The sequence below is a fragment of the Hemibagrus wyckioides genome, linkage group LG22, assembly GCF_019097595.1.
Source record: "Hemibagrus wyckioides isolate EC202008001 linkage group LG22, SWU_Hwy_1.0, whole genome shotgun sequence".
NCBI lineage: Eukaryota > Metazoa > Chordata > Actinopteri > Siluriformes > Bagridae > Hemibagrus > Hemibagrus wyckioides.
This window is the reverse complement of record NC_080731.1, coordinates 20,923,866-20,949,780: the sequence shown is the minus strand read 5'-3', so window position 1 is coordinate 20,949,780 and position 25,915 is coordinate 20,923,866. Positions and strand designations below refer to the sequence as shown.

General features: G+C 43.5%; 1 protein-coding gene across 2 annotated transcripts; it reads left to right on the top strand.

Moving 5' to 3' along the window:
• Positions 1-389: 389 nt before the first annotated feature.
• ddr2l (discoidin domain receptor family, member 2, like) lies at positions 390-20,633 on the top strand. 2 transcript variants are annotated; one of them, XM_058375086.1, is made up of 17 exons: positions 390-607; positions 13,924-14,025; positions 14,125-14,227; positions 14,351-14,579; positions 14,784-14,931; positions 15,233-15,338; positions 15,939-16,125; positions 16,211-16,457; positions 16,564-16,656; positions 16,744-16,892; positions 17,163-17,331; positions 17,802-18,046; positions 18,116-18,243; positions 18,396-18,593; positions 18,719-18,953; positions 19,137-19,286; positions 19,452-20,633. In XM_058375086.1, exons 2-17 carry the CDS (start codon positions 13,968-13,970, stop codon positions 19,587-19,589), a joined length of 2,583 nt encoding a protein of 860 aa, XP_058231069.1. In that variant the 5' UTR covers positions 390-607; positions 13,924-13,967; the 3' UTR covers positions 19,590-20,633. The 2 variants fall into 2 exon arrangements, with proteins under 2 accessions (XP_058231069.1, XP_058231070.1); XM_058375087.1 differs by having other exon boundaries at positions 13,921-14,025.
• Positions 20,634-25,915: the final 5,282 nt, after the last annotated feature.

Here is a 25,915-nt window from a genome sequence, read left to right as displayed (position 1 = left end):
AGTTAGCTTATTTATTTATTTATTTATTTATTAGTATCATGTCAGATCATTCTAGATAAAAAATATCACACACACACACACACACAGAGAGAGAGATGTGCACGTGCAGGAAGTCCAGAGACGATTTTTCAGTGATGAAAAATAATAATAATCCCGTCTGAACGGGGCTTGGGTCAGAGGGGTCAGAAACCTGAGTGTTACACAGGGACGTCTGTATGTGTGTGTGTGTGTGTTTACTCGGTGTTTCCTGGACTTTAGGAGTCCAGAGTGTGGTTTGGGACACAGCCGGAGTTCCTTACTCCTCACCCTCCTCCTCCTCCTCCAGCCGGAAGTGGGATGTGATGTGAAAAAATCACACTCAAACTTTTTCCAGCTCCCCCCTCACCCCACCCCCACCCCCCGTGTGCACTGTAACACAGCGAGAGGAGAAAAGGGAAAAAGAAAGCCCGTGGATACACTCGGTGTGTGTCGGACATGCGGCCTCGGTGAAGCGCTCTGGGTGTGTGTGTGTGTGTGGTGTGTGTGTGTGGTGTGTGGTGTGTGTGTGTACACGGATGGAGGAATAATAAGCGCGGAGTGAGGAAAAGAGTCTGCACTTTCCGAGCAGGTAACGGGGTCTGTTTCAGAGGGAAATATTCTGCTCACACATACACACACACACACACAGGACAGGACAATAAACAGGACAGGAGAACGTCTCCACAGCATGTTGAGTGGTTTTAATGTGTAGTTTTGGGTGTGATGTGTTGTTAGCTGTAGATGGGAATGATTTGGGAGTGACTTGATTTAAGGTAAAGTCAGAGGAAAGGTTTAGATCATGTCCTCCTCCTGTCAGGACTGATCTGAGCTCGAGAAACAAAAGAGTGATCAGGCTAGGCTAACGGGCTAATGCTGCTGTGGTGAAGGAGCAGCTTTAGCATTGAGCTCGGCTTCCTCTAACGGTTTATCCTCACACTACAATAACCTTAACACTTATTATTACTTTGTTATTTTCTCCATTTCTTTGTGTCATCACAACAGTTTTCACACACACAAATACAGATAACAACTCTAGGCTAAATGTTAGCCTGCACTGAGGTGTAGTTATTATAGTTAGCTTTAATGCTAACGAGTTTTATTTTTCAAACTGAGGAGCTTTCCTCGAGACGCTCCCTCCCTCGCGCACCCGCGCACGGATCGCTGAACGTGAAGAGGCAGGTAGCCTCTAACTAAATTTCAGGTTTCTAACTAAATTGTTGAACATAGAATTTTAAAAAATGATATTTTGATGTTTTATGTTGTAAAATAGTGTCTTTTATGTTCTCCCGAGTCTGAGGTGGTGAATTAGCTCCACCCAGTGCACTGTGGCTAGTTAAATGCGCCCAGCTAATTGGTTAGCATGTTTTATTATGAACCTGAGTAGTAGCTTAACACAGCAAAACTTCATGAAGACGTTTGATAAGCTTCCCACAGAAAGACGTTTTAAAGCAGGAAAGTTCCCGAGAAATTGCTGGAATGATCTAAAAACATCGCGTTATCACTGTCGCTGCTCGACCCGTACATGTTTTGTTCTGCGCATGCGCGAAATTGCCACTGTTGTTATTGGTAATAGTATTGTAACAGCAGTGTTATTACGGACGCATTTCTGCGCATGCGCAGTACAAACCGTGACCATCACAGTGACGTCTCAACTGTTAGTAAAAACTGATCTGCGTGTTGTACGGGATTGGTCCGATGTCCTAGATGACCTCACTCACCAGCTGGAGGTCAAGTAGTGATGTCATTCTGTAGCCCCGCCTCCAGACGTCCAGAGGAAGGTGTGAAGGTGCTGTAACTCCCTCTGGACGTTAATGTCCACTGGAGTCCACTCTGCAGCTGGAGCCGAAGGACCAAAGAGACGGACGAGAAGCAGAGACGTAGCTGATGTTAGCAACATGACTAGCATCCCAACACACACACACACACACTCACACACACATACACACACACACACACACTGACATGAAGGTTCTCAGTACACACTATGCTCTGCTTGCTTCCAGGGGTCAAAGGTCATGTGAAGAAGCTCACAGGCATTCTCATATGTGCAGGTGTGGGGCAGCCATTACTCACACACACACACACACACACACACACACACACACACATAAGTATCAGTCTTTTATTTGTAGCATCTGCAGCTGTTTTTTGTACAGGACAGAGCTTCATAGTTCTGGGGCTAATCTTTGATTAAAATGACCTCGCTGACCGCTACGTACAAATGACTAGCCGGACTGTTAGCTAGCCTTGTGCTGAACAGAAGGTTTGAAAAAAAATCCTGTGTGTGTGGTATGGTGTGTGTTATTACTAGTCATAGTGTAGTGTGTGTGTGTGTGTGTTATTACTGGTCATAGTGTTGTGTGTGTGTGTGTGTGTTATTACTGGTCATAGTGTAGTGTGTGTGTGTGTGTGTTATTACTGGTCATAGTGTTGTGTGTGTGTGTGTTATTACTGGTCATAGTGTTGTGTGTGTGTGTGTGTGTTATTACTGGTCATAGTGTAGTGTGTGTGTGTGTGTTATTACTGGTCATAGTGTTGTGTGTGTGTGTGTTATTACTGGTCATAGTGTTGTGTGTGTGTGTGTTATTACTGGTCATAGTGTTGTGTGTGTGTGTGTGTTATTACTGGTCATAGTGTTGTGTGTGTGTGTGTGTGTTATTACTAGTCATAGTGTTGTGTGTGTGTGTGTGTTATTACTAGTCATAGTGTAGTGTGTGTGTGTGTGTTATTACTGGTCATAGTGTTGTGTGTGTGTGTGTTATTACTGGTCATAGTGTTGTGTGTGTGTGTGTGTATTATTACTGGTCATAGTGTAGTGTGTGTGTGTGTGTGTTATTACTGGTCATAGTGTTGTGTGTGTGTGTGTTATTACTGGTCATAGTGTTGTGTGTGTGTGTGTGTTATTACTGGTCATAGTGTTGTGTGTGTGTGTGTGTTATTACTGGTCATAGTGTTGTGTGTGTGTGTGTGTGTTATTACTAGTCATAGTGTAGTGTGTGTGTGTGTGTTATTACTAGTCATAGTGTAGTGTGTGTGTTATTACTGGTCATAGTGTTGTGTGTGTGTGTGTTATTACTGGTCATAGTGTTGTGTGTGTGTGTGTGTGTTATTACTGGTCATAGTGTTGTGTGTGTGTGTGTGTTATTACTGGTCGTAGTGTTGTGTGTGTGTGTGTGTGTTATTACTGGTCATAGTGTTGTGTGTGTGTGTGTGTTATTACTAGTCATAGTGTTGTGTGTGTGTGTGTTATTACTAGTCATAGTGTTGTGTGTGTGTGTGTGTTATTACTAGTCATAGTGTTGTGTGTGTGTTATTACTGGTCATAGTGTTGTGTGTGTGTGTGTGTGTTATTACTGGTCATAGTGTTGTGTGTGTGTGTGTGTTATTACTGGTCGTAGTGTTGTGTGTGTGTGTGTTATTACTGGTCGTAGTGTTGTGTGTGTGTGTGTGTGTTATTACTAGTCATAGTGTTGTGTGTGTGTGTGTGTGTTATTACTAGTCATAGTGTTGTGTGTGTGTGTGTGTTATTACTAGTCGTAGTGTTGTGTGTGTGTGTGTGTGTTATTACTAGTCATAGTGTTGTGTGTGTGTGTGTGTTATTACTGGTCATAGTGTTGTGTGTGTGTGTGTGTTATTACTGGTCATAGTGTTGTGTGTGTGTGTGTGTGTTATTACTAGTCATAGTGTAGTGTGTGTGTGTGTGTTATTACTAGTCATAGTGTAGTGTGTGTGTTATTACTGGTCATAGTGTTGTGTGTGTGTGTGTTATTACTGGTCATAGTGTTGTGTGTGTGTGTGTTATTACTGGTCATAGTGTTGTGTGTGTGTGTGTGTTATTACTGGTCGTAGTGTTGTGTGTGTGTGTGTGTGTTATTACTGGTCATAGTGTTGTGTGTGTGTGTGTGTTATTACTAGTCATAGTGTTGTGTGTGTGTGTGTTATTACTAGTCATAGTGTTGTGTGTGTGTGTGTGTTATTACTAGTCATAGTGTTGTGTGTGTGTTATTACTGGTCATAGTGTTGTGTGTGTGTGTGTGTGTTATTACTGGTCATAGTGTTGTGTGTGTGTGTGTGTTATTACTGGTCGTAGTGTTGTGTGTGTGTGTGTGTGTTATTACTGGTCGTAGTGTTGTGTGTGTGTGTGTGTGTTATTACTAGTCATAGTGTTGTGTGTGTGTGTGTTATTACTGGTCATAGTGTTGTGTGTGTGTGTGTGTGTTATTACTAGTCATAGTGTAGTGTGTGTGTGTGTGTTATTACTAGTCATAGTGTAGTGTGTGTGTGTGTGTTATTACTGGTCATAGTGTTGTGTGTGTGTGTGTGTGTGTGTTATTACTGGTCATAGTGTTGTGTGTGTGTGTGTGTGTGTGTTATTACTGGTCATAGTGTTGTGTGTGTGTGTGTGTGTTATTACTAGTCATAGTGTTGTGTGTGTGTGTGTTATTACTGGTCGTAGTGTTGTGTGTGTGTGTGTGTGTGTTATTACTAGTCATAGTGTTGTGTGTGTGTGTGTGTTATTACTAGTCATAGTGTTGTGTGTGTGTGTTATTACTGGTCATAGTGTAGTGTGTGTGTGTGTGTTATTACTGGTCATAGTGTTGTGTGTGTGTGTTATTACTGGTCATAGTGTTGTGTGTGTGTGTGTGTTATTACTGGTCATAGTGTTGTGTGTGTGTGTGTTATTACTGGTCGTAGTGTTGTGTGTGTGTGTGTGTGTGTTATTACTAGTCATAGTGTTGTGTGTGTGTGTGTGTGTTATTACTGGTCATAGTGTTGTGTGTGTGTGTGTGTGTGTGTGTTATTACTGGTCATAGTGTTGTGTGTGTGTGTGTTATTACTGGTCGTAGTGTTGTGTGTGTGTGTGTGTGTGTGTTATTACTGGTCGCAGTGTTGTGTGTGTGTGTTATTACTGGTCATAGTGTTGTGTGTGTGTGTGTGTTATTACTGGTCATAGTGTTGTGTGTGTGTGTGTGTGTTATTACTGGTCATAGTGTTGTGTGTGTGTGTGTTATTACTGGTCATAGTGTTGTGTGTGTGTGTGTGTTATTACTGGTCATAGTGTTGTGTGTGTGTGTGTGTTATTACTGGTCGCAGTGTTGTGTGTGTGTGTTATTACTGGTCGCAGTGTTGTGTGTGTGTGTGTGTTATTACTGGTCGTAGTGTTGTGTGTGTGTGTGTTATTACTGGTCGCAGTGTTGTGTGTGTGTGTGTTATTACTAGTCATAGTGTAGTGTGTGTGTGTGTTATTACTGGTCATAGTGTTGTGTGTGTGTGTGTGTGTGTGTTATTACTGGTCGTAGTGTTGTGTGTGTGTGTTATTACTGGTCGCAGTGTTGTGTGTGTGTGTGTGTTATTACTGGTCATAGTGTGTGTGTGTGTGTGTGTGTTATTACTGGTCATAGTGTGTGTGTGTGTGTGTGTTATTACTGGTCGTAGTGTTGTGTGTGTGTGTGTGTTATTACTGGTCATAGTGTGTGTGTGTGTGTGTGTTATTACTGGTCGTAGTGTTGTGTGTGTGTGTTATTACTGGTCATAGTGTTGTGTGTGTGTGTGTGTGTTATTACTGGTCGTAGTGTTGTGTGTGTGTGTGTTATTACTGGTCGCAGTGTTGTGTGTGTGTGTGTTATTACTGGTCAGTTGTGTGTGTGTGTGTGTGTGTGTTATTACTGGTCATAGTGTGTGTGTGTGTGTGTGTTTATACTGGTCAGGTGTGTGTGTGTGTGTGTTATTACTGGTCATAGTGTTGTGTGTGTGTGTGTGTTATTACTGGTCGCAGTGTTGTGTGTGTGGTGTGTGTGTGTTATTACTGAGTGATGTGTGTGTGTGTGTGTATTACACTGGTTGTGTGTGTGTGTGTGTGTTATTACTGGTCGCAGTGTTGTGTGTGTGTGTGTGTTATTACTGGTCGCAGTGTTGTGTGTGTGTGTGTTATTACTGGTCGTAGTGTTGTGTGTGTGTGTGTTTTTACTGGTCGCAGTGTTGTGTGTGTGTGTGTGTGTTATTACTGGTCGCAGTGTTGTGTGTGTGTGTGTGTGTGTGTTATTACTGGTCGCAGTGTTGTGTGTGTGTGTGTGTGTGTTATTACTGGTTGCAGTGTTGTGTGTGTGTGTGTGTGTGTTATTACTGGTCGTAGTGTTGTGTGTGTGTTATTACTGGTCGTAGTGTTGTGTGTGTGTGTGTGTGTGTGTTATTACTGGTCGTAGTGTTGTGTGTGTGTGTGTGTGTGTTATTACTGGTCGTAGTGTTGTGTGTGTGTGTGTGTGTTATTACTGGTCGCAGTGTTGTGTGTGTGTGTGTGTTATTACTGGTCGCAGTGTTGTGTGTGTGTGTGTGTGTTATTACTGGTCGCAGTGTTGTGTGTGTGTGTGTGTTATTACTGGTCGCAGTGTTGTGTGTGTGTGTGTGTTATTACTGGTTGTAGTGTTGTGTGTGTGTGTGTGTGTGTGTTATTACTGGTTGTAGTGTTGTGTGTGTGTGTGTGTGTGTTATTACTGGTCGTAGTGTTGTGTGTGTGTGTGTGTGTTATTACTGGTCGCAGTGTTGTGTGTGTGTGTGTGTGTGTGTTATTACTGGTCGTAGTGTTGTGTGTGTGTGTGTGTGTTATTACTGGTCGCAGTGTTGTGTGTGTGTGTGTGTGTGTTATTACTGGTCGCAGTGTTGTGTGTGTGTGTGTGTGTTATTACTGGTTGTAGTGTTGTGTGTGTGTGTGTTATTACTGGTCGCAGTGTTGTGTGTGTGTGTGTGTGTGTGTGTGTGTTATTACTGGTCGTAGTGTTGTGTGTGTGTGTGTGTGTTATTACTGGTCGCAGTGTTGTGTGTGTGTGTGTGTGTGTTATTACTGGTCGTAGTGTTGTGTGTGTGTGTGTGTTATTACTGGTCGCAGTGTTGTGTGTGTGTGTGTGTGTGTTATTACTGGTCGTAGTGTTGTGTGTGTGTGTGTTATTACTGGTTGCAGTGTGTGTGTGTGTGTGTTATTACTGGTCGCAGTGTTGTGTGTGTGTGTGTGTTATTACTGGTTGCAGTGTTGTGTGTGTGTGTGTTATTACTGGTCGTAGTGTTGTGTGTGTGTGTGTGTGTGTGTTATTACTGGTTGCAGTGTTGTGTGTGTGTGTGTTATTACTGGTCGTAGTGTTGTGTGTGTGTGTGTGTGTGTTATTACTGGTCGTAGTGTTGTGTGTGTGTGTGTGTGTGTGTGTTATTACTGGTCGTAGTGTTGTGTGTGTGTGTGTGTTATTACTGGTCGTAGTGTTGTGTGTGTGTGTGTGTGTTATTACTGGTCGCAGTGTTGTGTGTGTGTGTGTTATTACTGGTCGTAGTGTTTTGTGTGTGTGTGTGTGTGTTATTACTGGTTGCAGTGTTGTGTGTGTGTGTGTGTGTGTGTGTGTTATTACTGGTCGTAGTGTTGTGTGTGTGTGTGTTATTACTGGTCGTAGTGTTGTGTGTGTGTGTGTGATATTACTAGTCATAGTGTAGTGTTGTGTGTGTGTGTGTGTGATATTACTAGTAATAGTGTAGTGTTGTGTGTGTGATATTACTAGTCATAGTGTTGTGTGTGTGTGTGTGTGTGTGTGATATTACTAGTCATAGTGTTGTGTGTGTGTGTGATATTACTAGTCATAGTGTTGTGTGTGTGTGTGATATTACTTGTCATAGTGTTGTGTGTGTGTGTGTGTGATATTACTAGTCATAGTGTAGTGTTGTGTGTGTGTGATATTACTAGTCATAGTGTTGTGTGTGTGTGATATTACTAGTCATAGTGTAGTGTGTGTGTGTGTGTGATATTACTAGTCATAGTGTAGTGTGTGTGTGTGTGTGTGATATTACTAGTCATAGTGTAGTGTGTGTGTGTGTGATATTACTAGTCATAGTGTAGTGTGTGTGTGTGTGTGTGTGTGTGATATTACTAGTCATAGTGTAGTGTGTGTGTGTGTGTGTGTGATATTACTAGTCATAGTGTAGTGTGTGTGTGTGTGATATTACTAGTCATAGTGTAGTGTGTGTGTGTGATATTACTGGTCATAGTGTTGTGTGTGTATGTGTGTGATATTACTAGTCATAGTGTTGTGTGTGTGTGTGTGTGTGATATTACTAGTCATAGTGTAGTGTTGTGTGTGTGTGTGTGATATTACTAGTCATAGTGTAGTGTTGTGTGTGTGTGTGTGTGATATTACTAGTCATAGTGTTGTGTGTGTGTGATATTACTAGTCATAGTGTTGTGTTGTGTGTGTGTGATATTACTAGTCATAGTGTAGTGTGTGTGTGTGTGTGATATTACTAGTCATAGTGTAGTGTTGTGTGTGTGTGTGTGATATTACTAGTCATAGTGTAGTGTTGTGTGTGTGTGTGTGATATTACTAGTCATAGTGTTGTGTTGTGTGTGTGTGTGTGTGATATTACTAGTCATAGTGTTGTGTGTGTGTGATATTACTAGTCATAGTGTAGTGTTGTGTGTGTGTGTGTGTGATATTACTAGTCATAGTGTTGTGTGTGTGTGATATTACTAGTCATAGTGTTGTGTTGTGTGTGTGTGTGTGTGATATTACTAGTCATAGTGTAGTGTGTGTGTGTGTGATATTACTAGTCATAGTGTAGTGTGTGTGTGTGATATTACTGGTCATAGTGTTGTGTGTGTATGTGTGTGATATTACTAGTCATAGTGTTGTGTGTGTGTGTGTGTGTGTGATATTACTAGTCATAGTGTAGTGTTGTGTGTGTGTGTGTGATATTACTAGTCATAGTGTTGTGTGTGTATGTGTGTGATATTACTAGTCATAGTGTTGTGTTGTGTGTGTGTGTGTGATATTACTAGTCATAGTGTAGTGTGTGTGTGTGTGTGTGTGATATTACTAGTCATAGTGTAGTGTGTGTGTGTGTGTGTATGTGTGTGTGTGTGTGTGAGATATTACTAGTCATAGTGTAGTGTGTGTGTGTGTGTATGTGTGTGTGTGTGTGTGTGATATTACTGGTCATAGTGTAGGGTTGTGTGTGTGTGTGTGTGTATGTGTGTGTGATATTACTAGTCATAGTGTAGTGTGTGTGTGTGTGTGTGTGTGTGTGTGATATTACTGGTCGAATAGCCCTGCCCACAGTGCTGTGACCCTCAGTGTGTCAGTGTGAAGTCCAGAGAGTGTGTTTAGTACAGACGCTGTGGTCAGGCTCTGTAATGTTTCCCTCCTGTGTCATGTTCCGGCTTCCTGTGGCTGGTCTTCCAGGGAAACGGAGGTTCTCTCACTTCCTGTGTGTGATTGCTCAAAAGCAGCGCTTCTAAATACTGGAACTGATGGATGAGTCACAGAGTTTCACTGTGACTTCACTCAGGTGGCTTCCAGGCATCTATCATTTCATCTCCACTGGAAAAGAGAGAGAAAGATAGAGGGATGAAAGGTAGAGACAGACAGAGGGGGAGAGAGAGAAAGAGACAGAGAGAGAGAGCGACAGAAAGAGACACACTCATGGAGTTTCACTGTGAGTTCATTCAGGTGGCTTCCAGGCATCTAAAGATCATTTCATTTTCTTCACTGGAAAAGAGAGAGAAAGAGAGAGAGACAGACAGAGGGATGAAAGACAGAGAGAGAGAGAGAAAGAGAGAGACAGAGGGATGAAAGACAGAGAGAGAGAGACAGACAGACAGAGAGAGAGAGACAGAGGGATGAAAGACAGACAGAGAGAGAGAGAGAGAGAGAGAGAGACAGACAGAGGGATGAAAAACAGAGAGAGAGAGAGAGAGAGAGAGAGAGACAGAGGGATGAAAGACAGAGAGAGAGAGAGAGAGAGAGAGAGAGAGAGAGACAGGGATGAAAGACAGAGAGAGAGAGAGAGAGAGACAGAGGCATGAAAGACAGACAGAGAGAGAGAGAGAGAGACAGAGGGATGAAAGACAGAGAGAGAGAGAGAGAGAGAGAGAGAGACAGAGGGATGAAAGACAGAGAGAGAGAGAGAGAGAGACAGAGGGATGAAAGACAGAGAGAGAGAGAGAGAGACAGAGGGATGAAAGACAGAGAGAGAGAGAGAGAGAGAGACAGGGATGAGAGAGAGAGAGAGACAGAGGGATGAAAGACAGAGAGAGACAGAGGGATTAAAGACAGAGAGAGAGAGACAGAGGGATGAAAGACAGAGAGAGAGAGAGAGTGAGAGACAGGGATGAAAGACAGAGAGAGACAGAGGGATTAAAGACAGAGAGACAGAGACAGAGGGATTAAAGACAGAGAGAGAGAGAGAGACAGAGGGATGAAAGATAGAGAGAGAGACAGACAGAGGGATGAAAGACTGAGAGAGAGACAGACAGAGGGATGAAAGAGAGAGAGAGAGTGTGTTGAATGTGATGCTCGCTCTATCGCTCAGCACAGGTCTGTGATGCAGTGGTTTTAAGGAAGTCTGCCCTGGTCAGTGTGTGTCACGCAGAGCGCTGACCGTTCAGGACACACTCCAGTCAGCATCCTGTGTGTTCTTCTGTGCCCTCAGCTGACCTCTCCTTTAACACAAGCTCTGGATAAACAAACCTGATGTCGTCTGTCCCACATGTGAGGACACTCGGTTTGGACTGGTCAGTGTTTCTGTCCTCAGTAACTCCCATGATGCAGTGTGAAGCTGTAGTGGTGATGGAGGACTGGGGTTAGACCTGCACCTCTACCTGCTGTGTCACTCAATCACTTAATCAATCACTTACTTACTTAATCAATCACATAATCAATCACTTACTTACTTAATCTGTGCTGTAATGTACATGTGACAAATAAAGACTTGATTTAACTTAGCCTTGGAAACCTAATCACCTCACTGTCAGCGTCCACTGAAAGAGTAATAACCCCGGTGTGAGTGGACAATGACACTGTGTGTGTGTGTGTGTGTGTGTGAGACTTACTTACTTAATCAATCACTTAATTACTTAATCAATCACATAATCAATTAATCAACCAGTCACTTAATTAATCACTTACTTACTTAATCAATCACATAATCAATCACTTACTTAATAAATCAATCACATAATCAATTAATCAACCAATCACTTAATTAATCACTTACTTACTTAATCAATCACATAATCAATCACTTACTTAATAAATCAATCACATAATCAATTAATCAACCAATCACTTAATCAATCAATTAATCAATCACTTAATCAACCAATATATCACATACACACTATGATCACATGACCTAGAGAGATATTACGCCCTGTCTCTCTTTATCTGTCTCTTTCTTTCCTTATCTGTCTGTCTGTCTCTCTCTCTAACTGTCTCACTCTCTCTCTCCCTCTGTCTCTCTCTCTGTCTCTCTCTTGTTTGTGTGTGTGTGTGTGTGTGTGTGTGTTGTGAAATCAGTTAGTTTAGTGTGTAGTGAAACTCTTCTGGACCCACAGAGAGAATGTTTGGACAAGTTACATTTCTGCACAGAGGGAGCTGTGTGTGTGTGTGTGTGTGTGTGTGTGTGTGTGTGTGTGTGTGTGTAGATGACAAGTTCCTGCATGTTTTAAGACTCCCTCCCTGCGGGCTGGAATTTGGGTCGCTCAGGCTCAGCTATGTGTGTGTGTGTGTGTGTGTGTGTGTGTATCAGTGCAGAGTTTAACAGTGTATTTAAAGCTGTGTGTGTGTGTGTGTCTGTGTGTGTATCAGTGCAGAGTTTAACAGTGTATTTAAAGCTGTGTGTGTGTGTGTGTGTGTGTGTATCAGTGCAGAGTTTAACAGTGTATTTAAAGCTGTGTGTGTGTGTGTGTCTGTGTGTGTATCAGTGCAGAGTTTAACAGTGTATTTAAAGCTGTGTGTGTGTGTCTGTGTGTGTATCAGTGCAGAGTTTAACAGTGTATTTAAAGCTGTGTGTGTGTGTGTGTGTCTGTGTGTGTGTGTGTGTGTGTCTGTGTGTGTATCAGTGCAGAGTTTAACAGTGTATTTAAAGCTGTGTGTGTGTGTGTGTGTCTGTGTGTGTGTGTGTGTGTGTGTGTCTGTGTATCAGTGCAGAGTTTAACAGTGTATTTAAAGCTGTGTGTGTGTGTGTGTGTGTCTGTGTGTGTATCAGTGCAGAGTTTAACAGTGTATTTAAAGCTGTGTGTGTGTGTGTGTGTGTGTGTATATCAGTGCAGAGTTTAACAGTGTATTTAAAGCTGTGTGTGTGTGTGTGTGTCTGTGTGTGTGTGTGTGTGTGTCTGTGTATCAGTGCAGAGTTTAACAGTGTATTTAAAGCTGTGTGTGTGTGTGTGTATCAGTGCAGAGTTTAACAGTGTATTTAAAGCTGTGTGTGTGTGTGTGTGTGTGTGTGTATCAGTGCAGAGTTTAACAGTGTATTTAAAGCTGTGTGTGTGTGTGTGTCTGTGTGTGTATCAGTGCAGAGTTTAACAGTGTATTTAAAGCTGTGTGTGTGTGTGTGTGTCTGTGTGTGTGTGTGTGTGTGTATCAGTGCAGAGTTTAACAGTGTATTTAAAGCTGTGTGTGTGTGTGTCTGTGTGTGTATCAGTGCAGAGTTTAACAGTGTATTTAAAGCTGTGTGTGTGTGTGTCTGTGTGTGTGTGTGTGTGTGTCTGTGTATCAGTGCAGAGTTTAACAGTGTATTTAAAGCTGTGTGTGTGTGTGTGTGTGTGTATCAGTGCAGAGTTTAGCAGTGTGTTTAAAGTTGTGTGTGTGTCTGTGTGTGTGTATCAGTGCAGAGTTTAACAGTGTGTTTAAAGCTGTGTGTGTGTGTATCAGTGCAGAGTTTAACAGTGTGTTTAAAGTTGTGTGTGTGTGTGTAAAGCGCTGTGTGTTTAGCTCTTGGCCGTGTTGCCCTGGCTACAGCACACGTGTCACACAGTGGTCGGTGTTTTGTAGGTCAAAATCTGGGTGGAAGTGTGATGTGAGGGACAATGGCCAGCGAGCTGCACAGGGCCTGATGTGAGGACAGAGATCCAGATGTTCCTGATGTAAAGGAGGAAGCTGTATGATGAGTAATGTGTGAGAGATGTCTGTTCTCCAGGACAGAAACACACTTACAGACGTCCAGATGTGTGATATTTCTCATGATGACCTCAGTGTGTAAAGAGGAGGAGAGCAGTATGAGGATTTCTACACACATATACACTGGTCAGGCTTCAGGTCATCTGACTCCGTCAGGTGATGGTTTTGCGACTCTGAAGGAGTGGTCACTTTAGGTGTTGTTCAGGAGGCTGGGAGTGTGGTGCAGATTCTGAAGGACATGGAGTTTTTAGAGAGATGACCAACAGAGCTGGAATCTCCACATGGACATCAACTGGAGCCAAACATGACATGGCTCAGGTGGTTAAGGCTCTTGGTGGTTGACCGGAAAATCGGGGGTTCAAGCCCCAGCACTACCAAGCTGTCACTGTTGTCACCCTTGAGCAAGTCCCTTCACCCCACCCTACTCCAGGGGCACTGTATCATGGCTGACCCTGCGCTCTGACCCCCAACCCTCAGGGATGGGATATGTGAAGAAAAGATTTCACTGTGCTGTAATGTACATGTGACAAATAAAGACTTGACTTAACTTAACTTTGGAAACCTAATAACTCCACTGCCAAGAGTAATAACAGTGGGTGAGTGGACGAAGGGTAATAACAGAGTAATAGAGTAATAACAGTGAGTGGGTGAGTGGACGAAGAAGAGTGAGTGGACAATCAGACACTGTGTGTGTATCAGTGCAGAGTTTAACAGTGTGTTTAAAGCTGTGTGTGTATCAGTGCAGAGTTTAACAGTGTGTTTAAAGCTGTGTGTGTGTGTGTATCAGTGCAGAGTTTAACAGTGTGTTTAAAGCTGTGTGTGTGTGTGTATCAGTGCAGAGTTTAACAGTGTGTTTAAAGCTGTGTGTGTGTGATACTGTTATATTAAACTAATCAACACTGAGGTGCACAAAAGAAGTTGATCATATTCTCTCTGTCTCTCTCTCTCTCTCTCTCTCTCTGCCCCCCCTCAGCAGAGATGTAGTGTGTGTTCTGCAGTGGGAGACTCTGATGCCTCACCATGTTCCTGTTCCTGCTGTTGGTCCTACATCCTAAAGCCAATGCTCAGATAGACCCAGGTAACACACACACACACTTACTTTAGTCTTACACAATCCCTTCTTCTTTCTCTGTGATTGGACTCCTCTGTGACCTTTCTGACCTCTGTGTGACCTCAGGACAGTGTCGCTACCCTCTGGGTATGGAGGATGGCAGAATAAAAAACGATGACATCACAGCCTCCAGCCAATGGTACGAAACGACCGGGCCGCAGTACGCCAGGTACAGGAAATACTCCCACTTCACACACACACACACATCCATCACCTGCTCGTTCACTCACTCTCTCTCTTATTCTCTCTCTCTCTCTCTGTATCTCTCTGTCTCTCTCTCTTTTTTTCTCAGGCTGAACAGGGAGGAGGGTGATGGCGCCTGGTGTCCCGCCGGTCAGCTGCAGCCGTCTGATGTCCAGTACCTGCAGCTGGACCTTCGTCAGCTGACCTTCGTCACAGTGGTGGCCACGCAGGGCCGATATGCTCGCAGCTCCGGTAACGAGTTTGCCCGTAAGTACCGGCTCTCCTACAGCCGAGACGGCCATCGCTGGATCCCCTGGAAGAACCGCTTCGGCAGCGAGGTGCTAATGCTAAGCTAATTCTAATGATCGTAAACACATGACTTATCTGTTATGAACCTCTCCCTCACCTGGCTCAGGTACACCTTTACATTTTAATACACATGTGTATGTGTGAAAGAGTCTCCACCAATCAGAACGGTGTGAGCTGTGTGTCCTCTGGTGGGTGTGGCCTAATTTGCTAATGAGCCTGTTGGTCATGTGCAGGTCATCATGGCCAACATCAACACGTACGCCTCAGTGGTGAAGGATCTCCACCCGCCCATCATCACTCGCTTCCTCCGCCTCATCCCTGTCACCGACACCGTGCACACTGTCTGCATGCGTGTAGAGCTGTTCGGCTGCCCCTGGCAAGGTGCACACACACACACACACAATATCGCTTTTATTCTCCATACGATGTAGTAGGTCTTCTCTTATTACTGTATTTTCTTTCTTACTATGTTAGTGGGTCAGCTACCAGAATGTAGATCCCCCCCACACACACAGACACACACACACACACGCGTGTGAAAACATCAGTATAACACATGTTCCCTTCTCTCCTTGTGCGTGTGTGTCTGTGTCTATGTGCATGTGTGTGTCTGTGTGCGTGTGTGTGTGTCTGTGTGTGTGACTGTGTCTGTGTGCGTGTGTGTGTGTGTGTGACGTTACAGACGGGTTAACAGCGTACAGCGCTCCTGAAGGCCACACCATGATGGCTCCCGGCTATCCCATCACCCCCCTGAACGACTCCACCTACGACGGAGTTCAGGAGCGCAGGTACACCATCAGAGCTCACAGTGTAGCGCGTTTGTGTGTGTGTGTGTGTGTGGCATTTCCTGTCTTTACCCACTGCTTTATGTCTGGAACAATGTAGCTGAGCTAAACTAAACACTAATCCCTCATTGGTGCAGCTGAGTGTTTCCTCTCTCTCTCTCTCTCTCTCTCTCTCTCTGTCTCTCTCACACACACACACACATTTACATGACCTTCCTTTCATTGTACTTCCTTTCTTTCTCTCTCTGTCTCTCTTTCCTGATGCTGTATTTTTTTTAATTCCCTCCCTCACCCCTTCTCTTGCTCTCTGTCTCCTGCTCTATTTATCTCTCGACTTTCATTTTCACTTAATCTGTCACTCCAACTGTGTGTGTGTGTGTGTGTGAGAAAGAGAGAGAGATATAATTAATACAGTGAGCTGATGTTATAGTAAATGAATAAGCATCCACTGACAAATCAGTGTCCACTGTCTACTAAAGGAAATATTTTGTATCAGTATCGGTTGAATCAGTACGTTATCAGCATTTAATTATTTATCATCTGTCTGTCTGTCTGTCTGTCTGTCTGTCTCTCTCTCTCTCTCTCTCTCTGCCGGTTCTGTAGGAGGGTTCTGGGCGGTCTTGGTCAGCTGACAGACGGTGTGATTGGTCTGGATGATTTCTCTCAGACCCGTCAGTACATGCCGTGGCCCGGTTATGATTACGTGGGCTGGAGGAACGACTCTCTGGGCCCGGGCTACATTGAGATGGAGTTTCAGTTTGACAGACAGAGGAACTTCACCTCCATGAAGGTGAAGAATGCACTAGTGACCGGTCAGATTTCTGAATGACCCTGAGTTACACTGTATCTCTCTCTGTGTTTGATTTTTTCCTCAGGTGCACAGCAACAACATGTTTGCGCGTGGCGTGAAGGTCTTCTCGTCTGTGTCCTGCGTGTTTAAGCCACGCCTCATCTCCCAGTGGGAGCAGGAGCCAGTGGAATTTCATACGGTGCTGGACGACCGGAACCCAAGCGCTCGGTACGTGACCGTGCCTCTGGAGCGGCGAGTGGCCACGGCTATCCGCTGCAGGTTCTATTTTGCTGACACCTGGATGATATTCAGTGAGATCTCCTTCCAGTCCGGTACGTAACACTCTAAATAATCACCATTAACACCTGCAGGTCACTCACCTGTCCTTCATCATCATCATCATCATCACTGTCTTTTACTGTCAATCCTGCACAATAGTGACCAACCCTCTGCCCACCCTGAGGCCTCCGCTGATGACCTCACCCTTTAAATCTCAGACCCGAGCGCCGACTACAGTCACAGCAGCTACAGGTACAGTGTGTCACGATAAGCCACGCCCCTCAACACCCTGATTTCAAACACACACAACTCCATACGTGACACAAACTCTGCTTACAGAGACCAGCACAGTAACCTCGAAGCCCCGCCCACCTGAAGAGAGCAACACTTCCATTCTGATTGGCTGCTTGGTCACCATCATCCTCCTGCTGGTGGTGATCATCTTCCTCATTCTGTGGTGGCAGTATGTGTGCAAAGTCATGGAGAAGGTGTGTATTATAAGTGTGTATTATATTGTGTGTGTGTGTGTGTGTGTGCGTGTGTGTCTTGCTGTAATATGCATAATTAAAAGGCTGAAATTCAGAGACTCTCTCTCATCCTCACTGTCTCTCTCTGTTTTTCTCTTTTCTTCCCCCTTTTCTGTCTTACTATCCCTGTCTCTTTCACCCTCCCCTTTCTCTGTCTTCTCTCTCTGTCTGTCTGTCTGTCTGTCTCTCTCTCTCTCACTCTCTCTCTCTCTCTCTCTGCCCCACCCCCAGGGTCCGAGGCGTATCCTGGATGAGGAGGTGATGGTCCACTTGCCCTGCAACAGTGACTCTCCTCAGTCTCCTCCTCTGGACTCTTTGGACTCTCCATATGAGCGAGTGTTTCTGCTGGACACACCCACACACACTCAGGAACGCACTGAGCTTAGAGCCAAAGCCCCGGGTACACACGCACACGCACACGCACACACACACACACACACACTTTCCGCAACACGGTCACACTTCCTTGTTTTTCTTTATAGCTGCACTGTGTTTTTACACTTCCATCTGAGGTTCTTGGAAAATCTTCTGCATGTTTCTTTCCATCTCTCTCTCCCTCTCTCTCTTCCTATCTTGTTTTTTCAGTGCTGTTTCTTCTTCCTCTGCCCTCTAACCCTTGCACTTGGTCTTCCTGTTTTCTGGTCTTCACCTGACCTCTCCTTGCTGTGGTGATGACCGCTGTGAGGGTAAGCTTTACTGTTTTCCTCTCACTCTGATGGTTTCTCTTCGGTCAGTTTGGAGTAAAATCTACAGGTAGATGATTGAAGTATCCACAGTCTACTGAAAGGAAAGATCATAGCTGAGTCATCTCTCTCTCTCTCTCTGTCTCTCTCTCTGTCTCTCTCTCTCTCTGTCTCTCTCTCTCTGTAGATTGTGGTGGTGGTTACGCTGAGCCAGACATCACCCGCTGTACCCACCACCAGAGTCTCCAGTCCAGTGTTCCTCACTACGCCGAGACCCTGATAGTGAAGCTGCAGGGCGTTACCGGTAGCAACACGTACGCCATCCCCGCCCTGACCGCAGACTCTCTGACACGCAAAGACATCACCGCGGCCGAGTTTCCCAGGGAACGCCTCATCTTCCGGGAGAAGCTGGGGGAGGGGCAGTTTGGGGAGGTAGGGGCATAATGTTCAACTCTATACAGAGTGTGTGTGTGTGGATAGGTAACGTGTGTGTGTGTACAGGTGCACCTGTGTGAGGCGGAGGGTCTGGTGGAGTTTTTAGGAGAGGAAGCTCCTCCCTTATCCGATGACAAGAGCTCGGTGCTGGTGGCGGTGAAACAGCTCCGAGCCGACGCCACCACCACCGCCAGGTCTCTTTACACTACACCGCTCTCTGACCAGCGCTCGGACGCTACATTCACGCTAACAAGACACACATTACACACAACTAGACAAATTCCAGGGATTCCTGGACCCAGGATGTCAGTGTTTTGACTGCTCTGATGTTTTGTCCCTCCATTAGGAACGACTTCCTGAAGGAGATAAAGATCATGTCGCGGCTGAACGACTCCAACATCATCCGCCTGCTGTGTGTGTGTGTGCACTCGGACCCTCTGTGTATGGTGACGGAGTACATGGAGAACGGAGACCTCAACATGTTTCTCTCTCAGAGGGAGATTGAGAGCACACTGACCCACGCCAACAACATCCCCTCAGTCAGGTACTCCATCTCTCTCATCTCCACTTCATCTGTCAGTAGTCCAGATCTCTGCAGGCTCACTCACTCTGACTGACCGGTCAGATATTAAAGGTAACACGTGTCCATATTCCTGTGTGTCTCTGCAGTATGACAGACCTGTTGCACATGGCAGTTCAGATTGCATCAGGGATGAAGTACCTGGGCTCTCTGAACTTCGTGCACCGGGACCTGGCCACGCGGAACTGCCTCCTGGACCGACAGCTGACCATCAAGATCTCAGACTTCGGCATGAGCAGGAACCTGTACAGCAGCGACTACTACAGAATCCAGGGCCGAGCAGTGCTGCCCATACGCTGGATGGCCTGGGAGAGCATCCTGCTGGTGTGTGTGTGTTTGTGTGTATGTATGTGTGTGTGTATGTGTGTGTGTGTACACGTTTAATAAGTCTCCATGATTCCCTGTATGTTATGGAGGTTATGGTTAGCTACGGGAGTATCAATGGAGAATTAATCTGCAATGGAAAAAACACACAATTTAGAAGTGTGTGTGTGTGTGTGTGTGTAGGGAAAGTTCACCACGGCGAGTGACGTGTGGGCGTTTGGTGTGACTCTATGGGAGATCTTCACTCTGTGTAGGGAGCAGCCCTACAGTCTACTGACCGATGAGCAGGTCATCGAGAACAGTGGAGAGTTCTTCAGGAACCAGGGGAGACAGGTACACACACACACACACACACACACCTGTAGGTCTATTCCCTGTTTATTCCCATGTAATTTATGAGTGCTTTTCTCACTCTATCTCCCTCTCTCTCTCTCTCTCTCTCTCTCTTTCTCTCTCTCTGTCTCTCTCTCTCTCTCTCTCTCTCTCTCTCTCTCTCAGATCTACCTGTCCCCTCCCCCCCTGTGCCCCCCTCCTCTGTATGAGCTGATGATGCGTTGCTGGAGACGTGATATCAGAGACCGCCCCTCCTTCCACAGCCTGCACCAAGCCTTACGCCTCTACTCTCCCCGCTCCTGACTGACTGATGGACGGTCCAGCCAATCAGCTCTGACCCTGAGCCTGCCCTAACCAATCAGCTCTGAGCGTGAGCTTGCAGTCTTGCCCTTGAGGAGAAATGAAAACTGGACAGCTTTGATGTGGACGAGAGAACCCTTGACAATGATGATGATGATGATGATGATGATGTCATTTTGAGACACTGTGTTTTTTTTCTTCTTCAGTTTGAGTCCTGGAGCAGCACAGAGTGACACAGAGGGGTGTCGGGACTCCATGTGCCTCCAGTCTGTAGACACTTGAGATGTTTTTGTTTTTTTGTACGTCTTTTATTTCCTTCTCCTGTCCTTGTGATATGATGTGTCTCTGAGCCTACTGTACGCTCACGGCCTTAAAGTCGCAGTTCAGCCCTGAATGAAACGTACACACCTTTATTATCAAACCCAGATACAGCCGTTTCGGTGTGTGATGATGTAGGCACGATGTTAAACCCATTGCTCTAGTCTTCCAGTACTCATTAACTAGATTATCTACATTAACCTCTTTAACCTGGCTGATCTGGGGTGTGTGTGTGTGTGTTTCCTTTTATTGCTGAAATGTTCCTTTAAGTAACCAACTGGAGGAGTGTGTGTGTGTGTGTGTGTGTGTTTGTCAGCCCTGTGGTCCCTCATCACTCAGCACTACTGCCTGTGTGTGTGTGTGTGTGTGTGTGTTCACTCCCTCCCTCCCCACACTGGAGTTATGAATGAATCCTGACTATAATGTGGATTTTGTGTTTATAGTTTTCTGTACATGAATGTTCTACAGGCTCATCTGAGAGAGCAGAACTACTGTCATAGCTAAACGAGTGAGCGCTTTCCCGTGACAGAGAGAGAGAGAGAGATTCAATCCCATATTCATCCTTGCTGCAGTACTGAATTGTTCATGTATGTTGAGGGTGCCAAAACAGTCTTTTACATTGCTCAGAGTTGTATGTTTCTGATGTCTGGAAGATTTCACAGTGCACTGGCAACTTTAACACACCACAGACACCTCCAGCAGTGCATTCTGGGTAGGGCTGAACAAGCTGAATGCTGTGACTGTCAGCTCTGATGGATCTAGGCTCAGCTCTGATGGATCCAGACTCAGCTCTGATGGATCCAGACTCAGCTCTGATAGATCTAGACTCAGCTCTGATGGATCTAGACTCAGCTCTGATGGATCCAGACTCAGCTCTGATGGATCCATACTCAGCTCTGATGGATCTAGACTCAGCTCTGATAGATCTAGACTCAGCTCTGATGGATCTAGACTCAGCTCTGATGGATCCAGACTCAGCTCTGATAGATCTAGACTCAGCTCTGATGGATCCAGACTCAGCTCTGATGGATCTAGACTCAGCTCTGATGGATCCAGACTCAGCTCTGATGGATCCAGACTCAGCTCTGATAGATCTAGACTCAGCTCTGATGGATCTAGACTCAGCTCTGATGGATCCAGACTCAGCTCTGATGGATCCATACTCAGCTCTGATGGATCTAGACTCAGCTCTGATAGATCTAGACTCAGCTCTGATGGATCTAGACTCAGCTCTGATGGATCCAGACTCAGCTCTGATAGATCTAGACTCAGCTCTGATGGATCCAGACTCAGCTCTGATGGATCCAGACTCAGCTCTGATGGATCCATACTCAGCTCTGATGGATCTAGACTCAGCTCTGATAGATCTAGACTCAGCTCTGATGGATCTAGACTCAGCTCTGATGGATCCAGACTCAGCTCTGATAGATCTAGACTCAGCTCTGATGGATCCAGACTCAGCTCTGATGGATCCAGACTCAGCTCTGATGGATCCAGACTCAGCTCTGATGGATCCAGGCTCAGCTCTGATGAATCTAGACTCAGCTCTGATGGATCCAGAGTCAGATCTGATGGATCCAGGCTCAGCTCTGATGAATCTAGACTCAGCTCTGATGGATCCAGACTCAGCTCTGATGGATCCAGGCTCAGCTCTGATGGATCTAGACTCAGCTCTGATGGATCCAGGCTCAGCTCTGATGGATCCAGACTCAGCTCTGATGGATCCAGGCTCAGCTCTGATGGATCTAGACTCAGCTCTGATGGATCCAGGCTCAGCTCTGATGGATCTAGACTCAGCTCTGATAGATCCAGACTCTGGATGGATCCAGGACTTTAAGACAAGCTCTCTCGCTGTTCAGGCATGTGACCCTGCAGCAGAAGTGTGATACCTGATTCTGAATCCCCCCCCTCCTCTTGTGACTGACATGATATTTTGCTTTATTCTGTGGTTCTAACACTTTCATGAACTTTCCCTGTCTGCATGACTCTGTTTTCAGTCTTTAGGCGTTTCTCCACTTCCTGTGTGGTTCAGCTGCTCACAGGTTCGGCTCTCTGGGGGATTTCAGGAGGATCTCCTGTGTATGTGTGTGAGAGAGTAAACTGCCACTGTGTGTGTGTATGTGTGTGTGTGTGTGTGTGTGTGTGTGTTATAAATAGAGTGTGTATGGTGGCAGCGTGTACATAAGCAGAACAGATGTGTGTAATATATAGGGGGTGAAGGAGGACATGTGGCATAGCGTTTCCCTCAGAGCTCTTCTTCTGCTCCTCTTTCTGTTCCATTAAATATCACTCTGACTCCACCGTCCTGCCCTGCACTGACCTCATTATTACAGCTGAAAGTGTAGTCCTGAGTCCTTTGGGTCATCTGGAAGGAGAGATGTTTAGGTAACATCAGGAACTAGAGGTCTAAGTGTCTCTTATTTCCCACATCTTCAGGACAGAAAACAGTTCTCCAAATGAAAGATGATGGAATCATGGAGAAGAAGATGAGAAGTATTCGGGTTTATATTCTGATTCAGATTCTGATTCGGATTCTGATTTGATTTGTATGCATTTTACAAATTACAGCTTTAATTGAGCCAGAGCAGGAAAATGAGCGAGTAAAAAATGTTTTGCTTCTTTCTAGCAATTTATAGAAAAGTAAATATAAATATAAAAATATAAAAAAATTGTATATATTTTTATAATTTATAATATACTGTATAAATTTTAAATTTATTACAATGTCTATAATTTATATACAAATACATAATATTAATATATAATAAAATATATAATATTAATATTATATAATAAAATGTATATTTATAATATAATTTTTATATTATATGGAATTGTTTTTATAATTTATAATATATAATTTCTATTTTTTAAATCATATATATATATATATATATATATATATATATATATAATTAAATTAATTAATTTCTATATTTTTATAATATATAAATGATAAATGTATTACATATTTTTTTATAATTTAATTTTTATTAAAAAAAAGATTTAAACATTTATCTGCTAACAGAAAAGGATGATTTCCAGGTAGAAAATTAATATTTTATATTAAGAATTAATTTAATGTTTTAATCCATTAATGTGTTAAATAAATAAAATAAAAAATGAATATTTATGTATTATTAATCTCCAATAATAAATAATATAATAAATAGATCAGAGCCTGTTTAAACCTAGAGGTCACAGCAGCCCTGTGAGGAACGAGTGACCCAGACATCTCAATACAGGACATTATCTACCACACAGGTAGAGGTCACTACATACACACACACACACACGTTCTTCAACATGTGTAAGTGGAGTGGTATTTATTCCAGGCACTCCTGATATCAGGTACCTTAAAGATGGATGTTCTTCCCTGGATCCAGAAACCGTTTCCATCACTGTTTCCATGAAGCTCATACTCAAGTCCTCATGTATCTTTGACAGAACCTGAGCTGGACCTGGGGTCACTCCAGAACCAGGATAAATCAGCTGGGTGTCTCTGACCACCATGAGGTGAAACCTACATCACTGCTACCTCCAGAGGCAGACCGTCTGTTTCTCCTGGATACAGTTATACCTCTCGGAGTCTCGGTCAGCATGAGGCAGGAGTGAGGACCTTCTTGAATTATGAGATTAACTAGTAGTTTTCTTGCTCAGGGACCTTCTTAAGTTATGAGATTAACTAGTAGCTTTCTAACTTAGGGATCTTCTTAAGTTTTGAGATTAACTAGTAGTTTTCTTGCTCAGGGACCTTCTTAAGTTAGGAGATTAACTAGTAGTTTTCTTGCTCAGGTTACTTCTTAAGTTAGGAGATTAACTAGTAGTTTTCTTGCTCAGGGACCTTCTTAAGTTAGTAGATTAACTAGTAGTTTTCTTTCTCAGGGACCTTCTTAAGTTAGGAGATTAACTAGTAGTTTTCTTGCTCAGGGACCTTCTTAAGTTAGTAGATTAACTAGTAGTTTTCTTTCTCAGGGACCTTCTTAAGTTAGTAGATTAACTAGTAGTTTTCTTTCTCAGGGACCTTCTTAAGTTAGTAGATTAACTAGTAGTTTTCTTTCTCAGGGACCTTCTTAAGTTAGGAGATTAACTAGTAGTTTTCTTGCTCAGGGACCTTCTTAAGTTAGTAGATTAACTAGTAGTTTTCTTTCTCAGGGACCTTCTTAAGTTAGTAGATTAACTAGTAGTTTTCTTTCTCAGGGACCTTCTTAAGTTAGGAGATTAACTAGTAGTTTTCTTGCTCAGGGACCTTCTTAAGTTAGTAGATTAACTAGTAGTTTTCTTTCTCAGGGACCTTCTTAAGTTAGGAGATTAACTAGTAGTTTTCTTGCTCAGGGACCTTCTTAAGTTAGTAGATTAACTAGTAGTTTTCTTTCTCAGGGACCTTCTTAAGTTAGTAGATTAACTAGTAGTTTTCTTTCTCAGGGACCTTCTTAAGTTAGGAGATTAACTAGTAGTTTTCTTGCTCAGGGACCTTCTTAAGTTAGGAGATTAACTAGTAGTTTTCTTGCTCAGGTTACTTCTTAAATTAGGAGATTAACTAGTAGTTTTCTTGCTCAGGTTACTTCTTAAGTTAGGAGATTAACTAGTAGTTTTCTTGCTCAGGGACCTTCTTAAGTTATGAGATTAACTAGTAGTTTTCTTGCTCAGGTTATTTCTTAAGTTATGAGATTAACTAGTAGTTTTCTTGCTCAGGGACCTTGTTAAGTTAGGAGATTAACTAGTAGTTTTCTTGCTCAGGGACCTTCTTAAATTATGAGATTAACTAGTAGTTTTCTTGCTCAGGGACCTTCTTAAGTTAGGAGATTAACTAGTAGTTTTCTTGCTCAGGGACCTTCTTAAGTTATGAGATCAACTAGTAGTTTTCTTGCTCAGGGACCTTCTTAAGTTAGGAGATTAACTAGTAGCTTTCTTGCTCAGGGACCTTCTTAAGTTATGAGATCAACTAGTAGATTTCTTGATCAGGGACCTTCTTAAGTTATGAGATTAACTAGTAGTTTACTCAGGTTACTTCTTAAGTTATGAGATTAACTAGTAGTTTTCTTGCTCAGGGACCTTCTTAAATTATGATATTAACTAGTAGCTTTCTAACTCAGGGATCTTCTTAAGTTTTGAGATTAACTAGTAGTTTTCTTGCTCAGGGACCTTCTTAAGTTATGAGATTAACTAGTAGTTTTCTTGCTCAGGGACCTTCTTAAGTTAGGAGATTAACTAGTAGTTTTCTTGCTCAGGGACCTTCTTAAGTTAGGAGATTAACTAGTAGTTTTCTTGCTCAGGGACCTTGTTAAGTTAGGAGATTAACTAGTAGTTTTCTTGCTCAGGGACCTTCTTAAATTAGGAGATTAACTAGTAGTTTTCTTGCTCAGGGACCTTCTTAAGTTAGGAGATTAACTAGTAGTTTTCTTGCTCAGGTTACTTCTTAAATTAGGAGATTAACTAGTAGTTTTCTTGCTCAGGTTACTTCTTAAGTTAGGAGATTGACTAGTAGTTTTCTTGCTCAGGGACCTTCTTAAGTTAGGAGATTAACTAGTAGTTTTCTTGCTCAGGGACCTTCTTAAATTAGGAGATTAACTAGTAGTTTTCTTTCTCAGGGACCTTCTTAAATTAGGAGATTAACCAGTAGTTTTCTTGCTCAGGGACCTTCTTAAGTTAGGAGATTAACTAGTAGTTTTCTTGCTCAGGTTACTTCTTAAGTTAGGAGATTAACTAGTAGTTTTCTTGCTCAGGGACCTTCTTAAGTTAGTAGATTAACTAGTAGTTTTCTTTCTCAGGGACCTTCTTAAGTTAGGAGATTAACTAGTAGTTTTCTTGCTCAGGGACCTTCTTAAGTTAGGAGATTAACTAGTAGTTTTCTTGCTCAGGGACCTTCTTAAGTTAGGAGATTAACTAGTAGTTTTCTTGCTCAGGGACCTTCTTAAATTATGAGATTAACTAGTAGTTTTCTTGCTCAGGGACCTTCTTAAGTTAGGAGATTAACTAGTAGTTTTCTTGCTCAGGGACCTTCTTAAGTT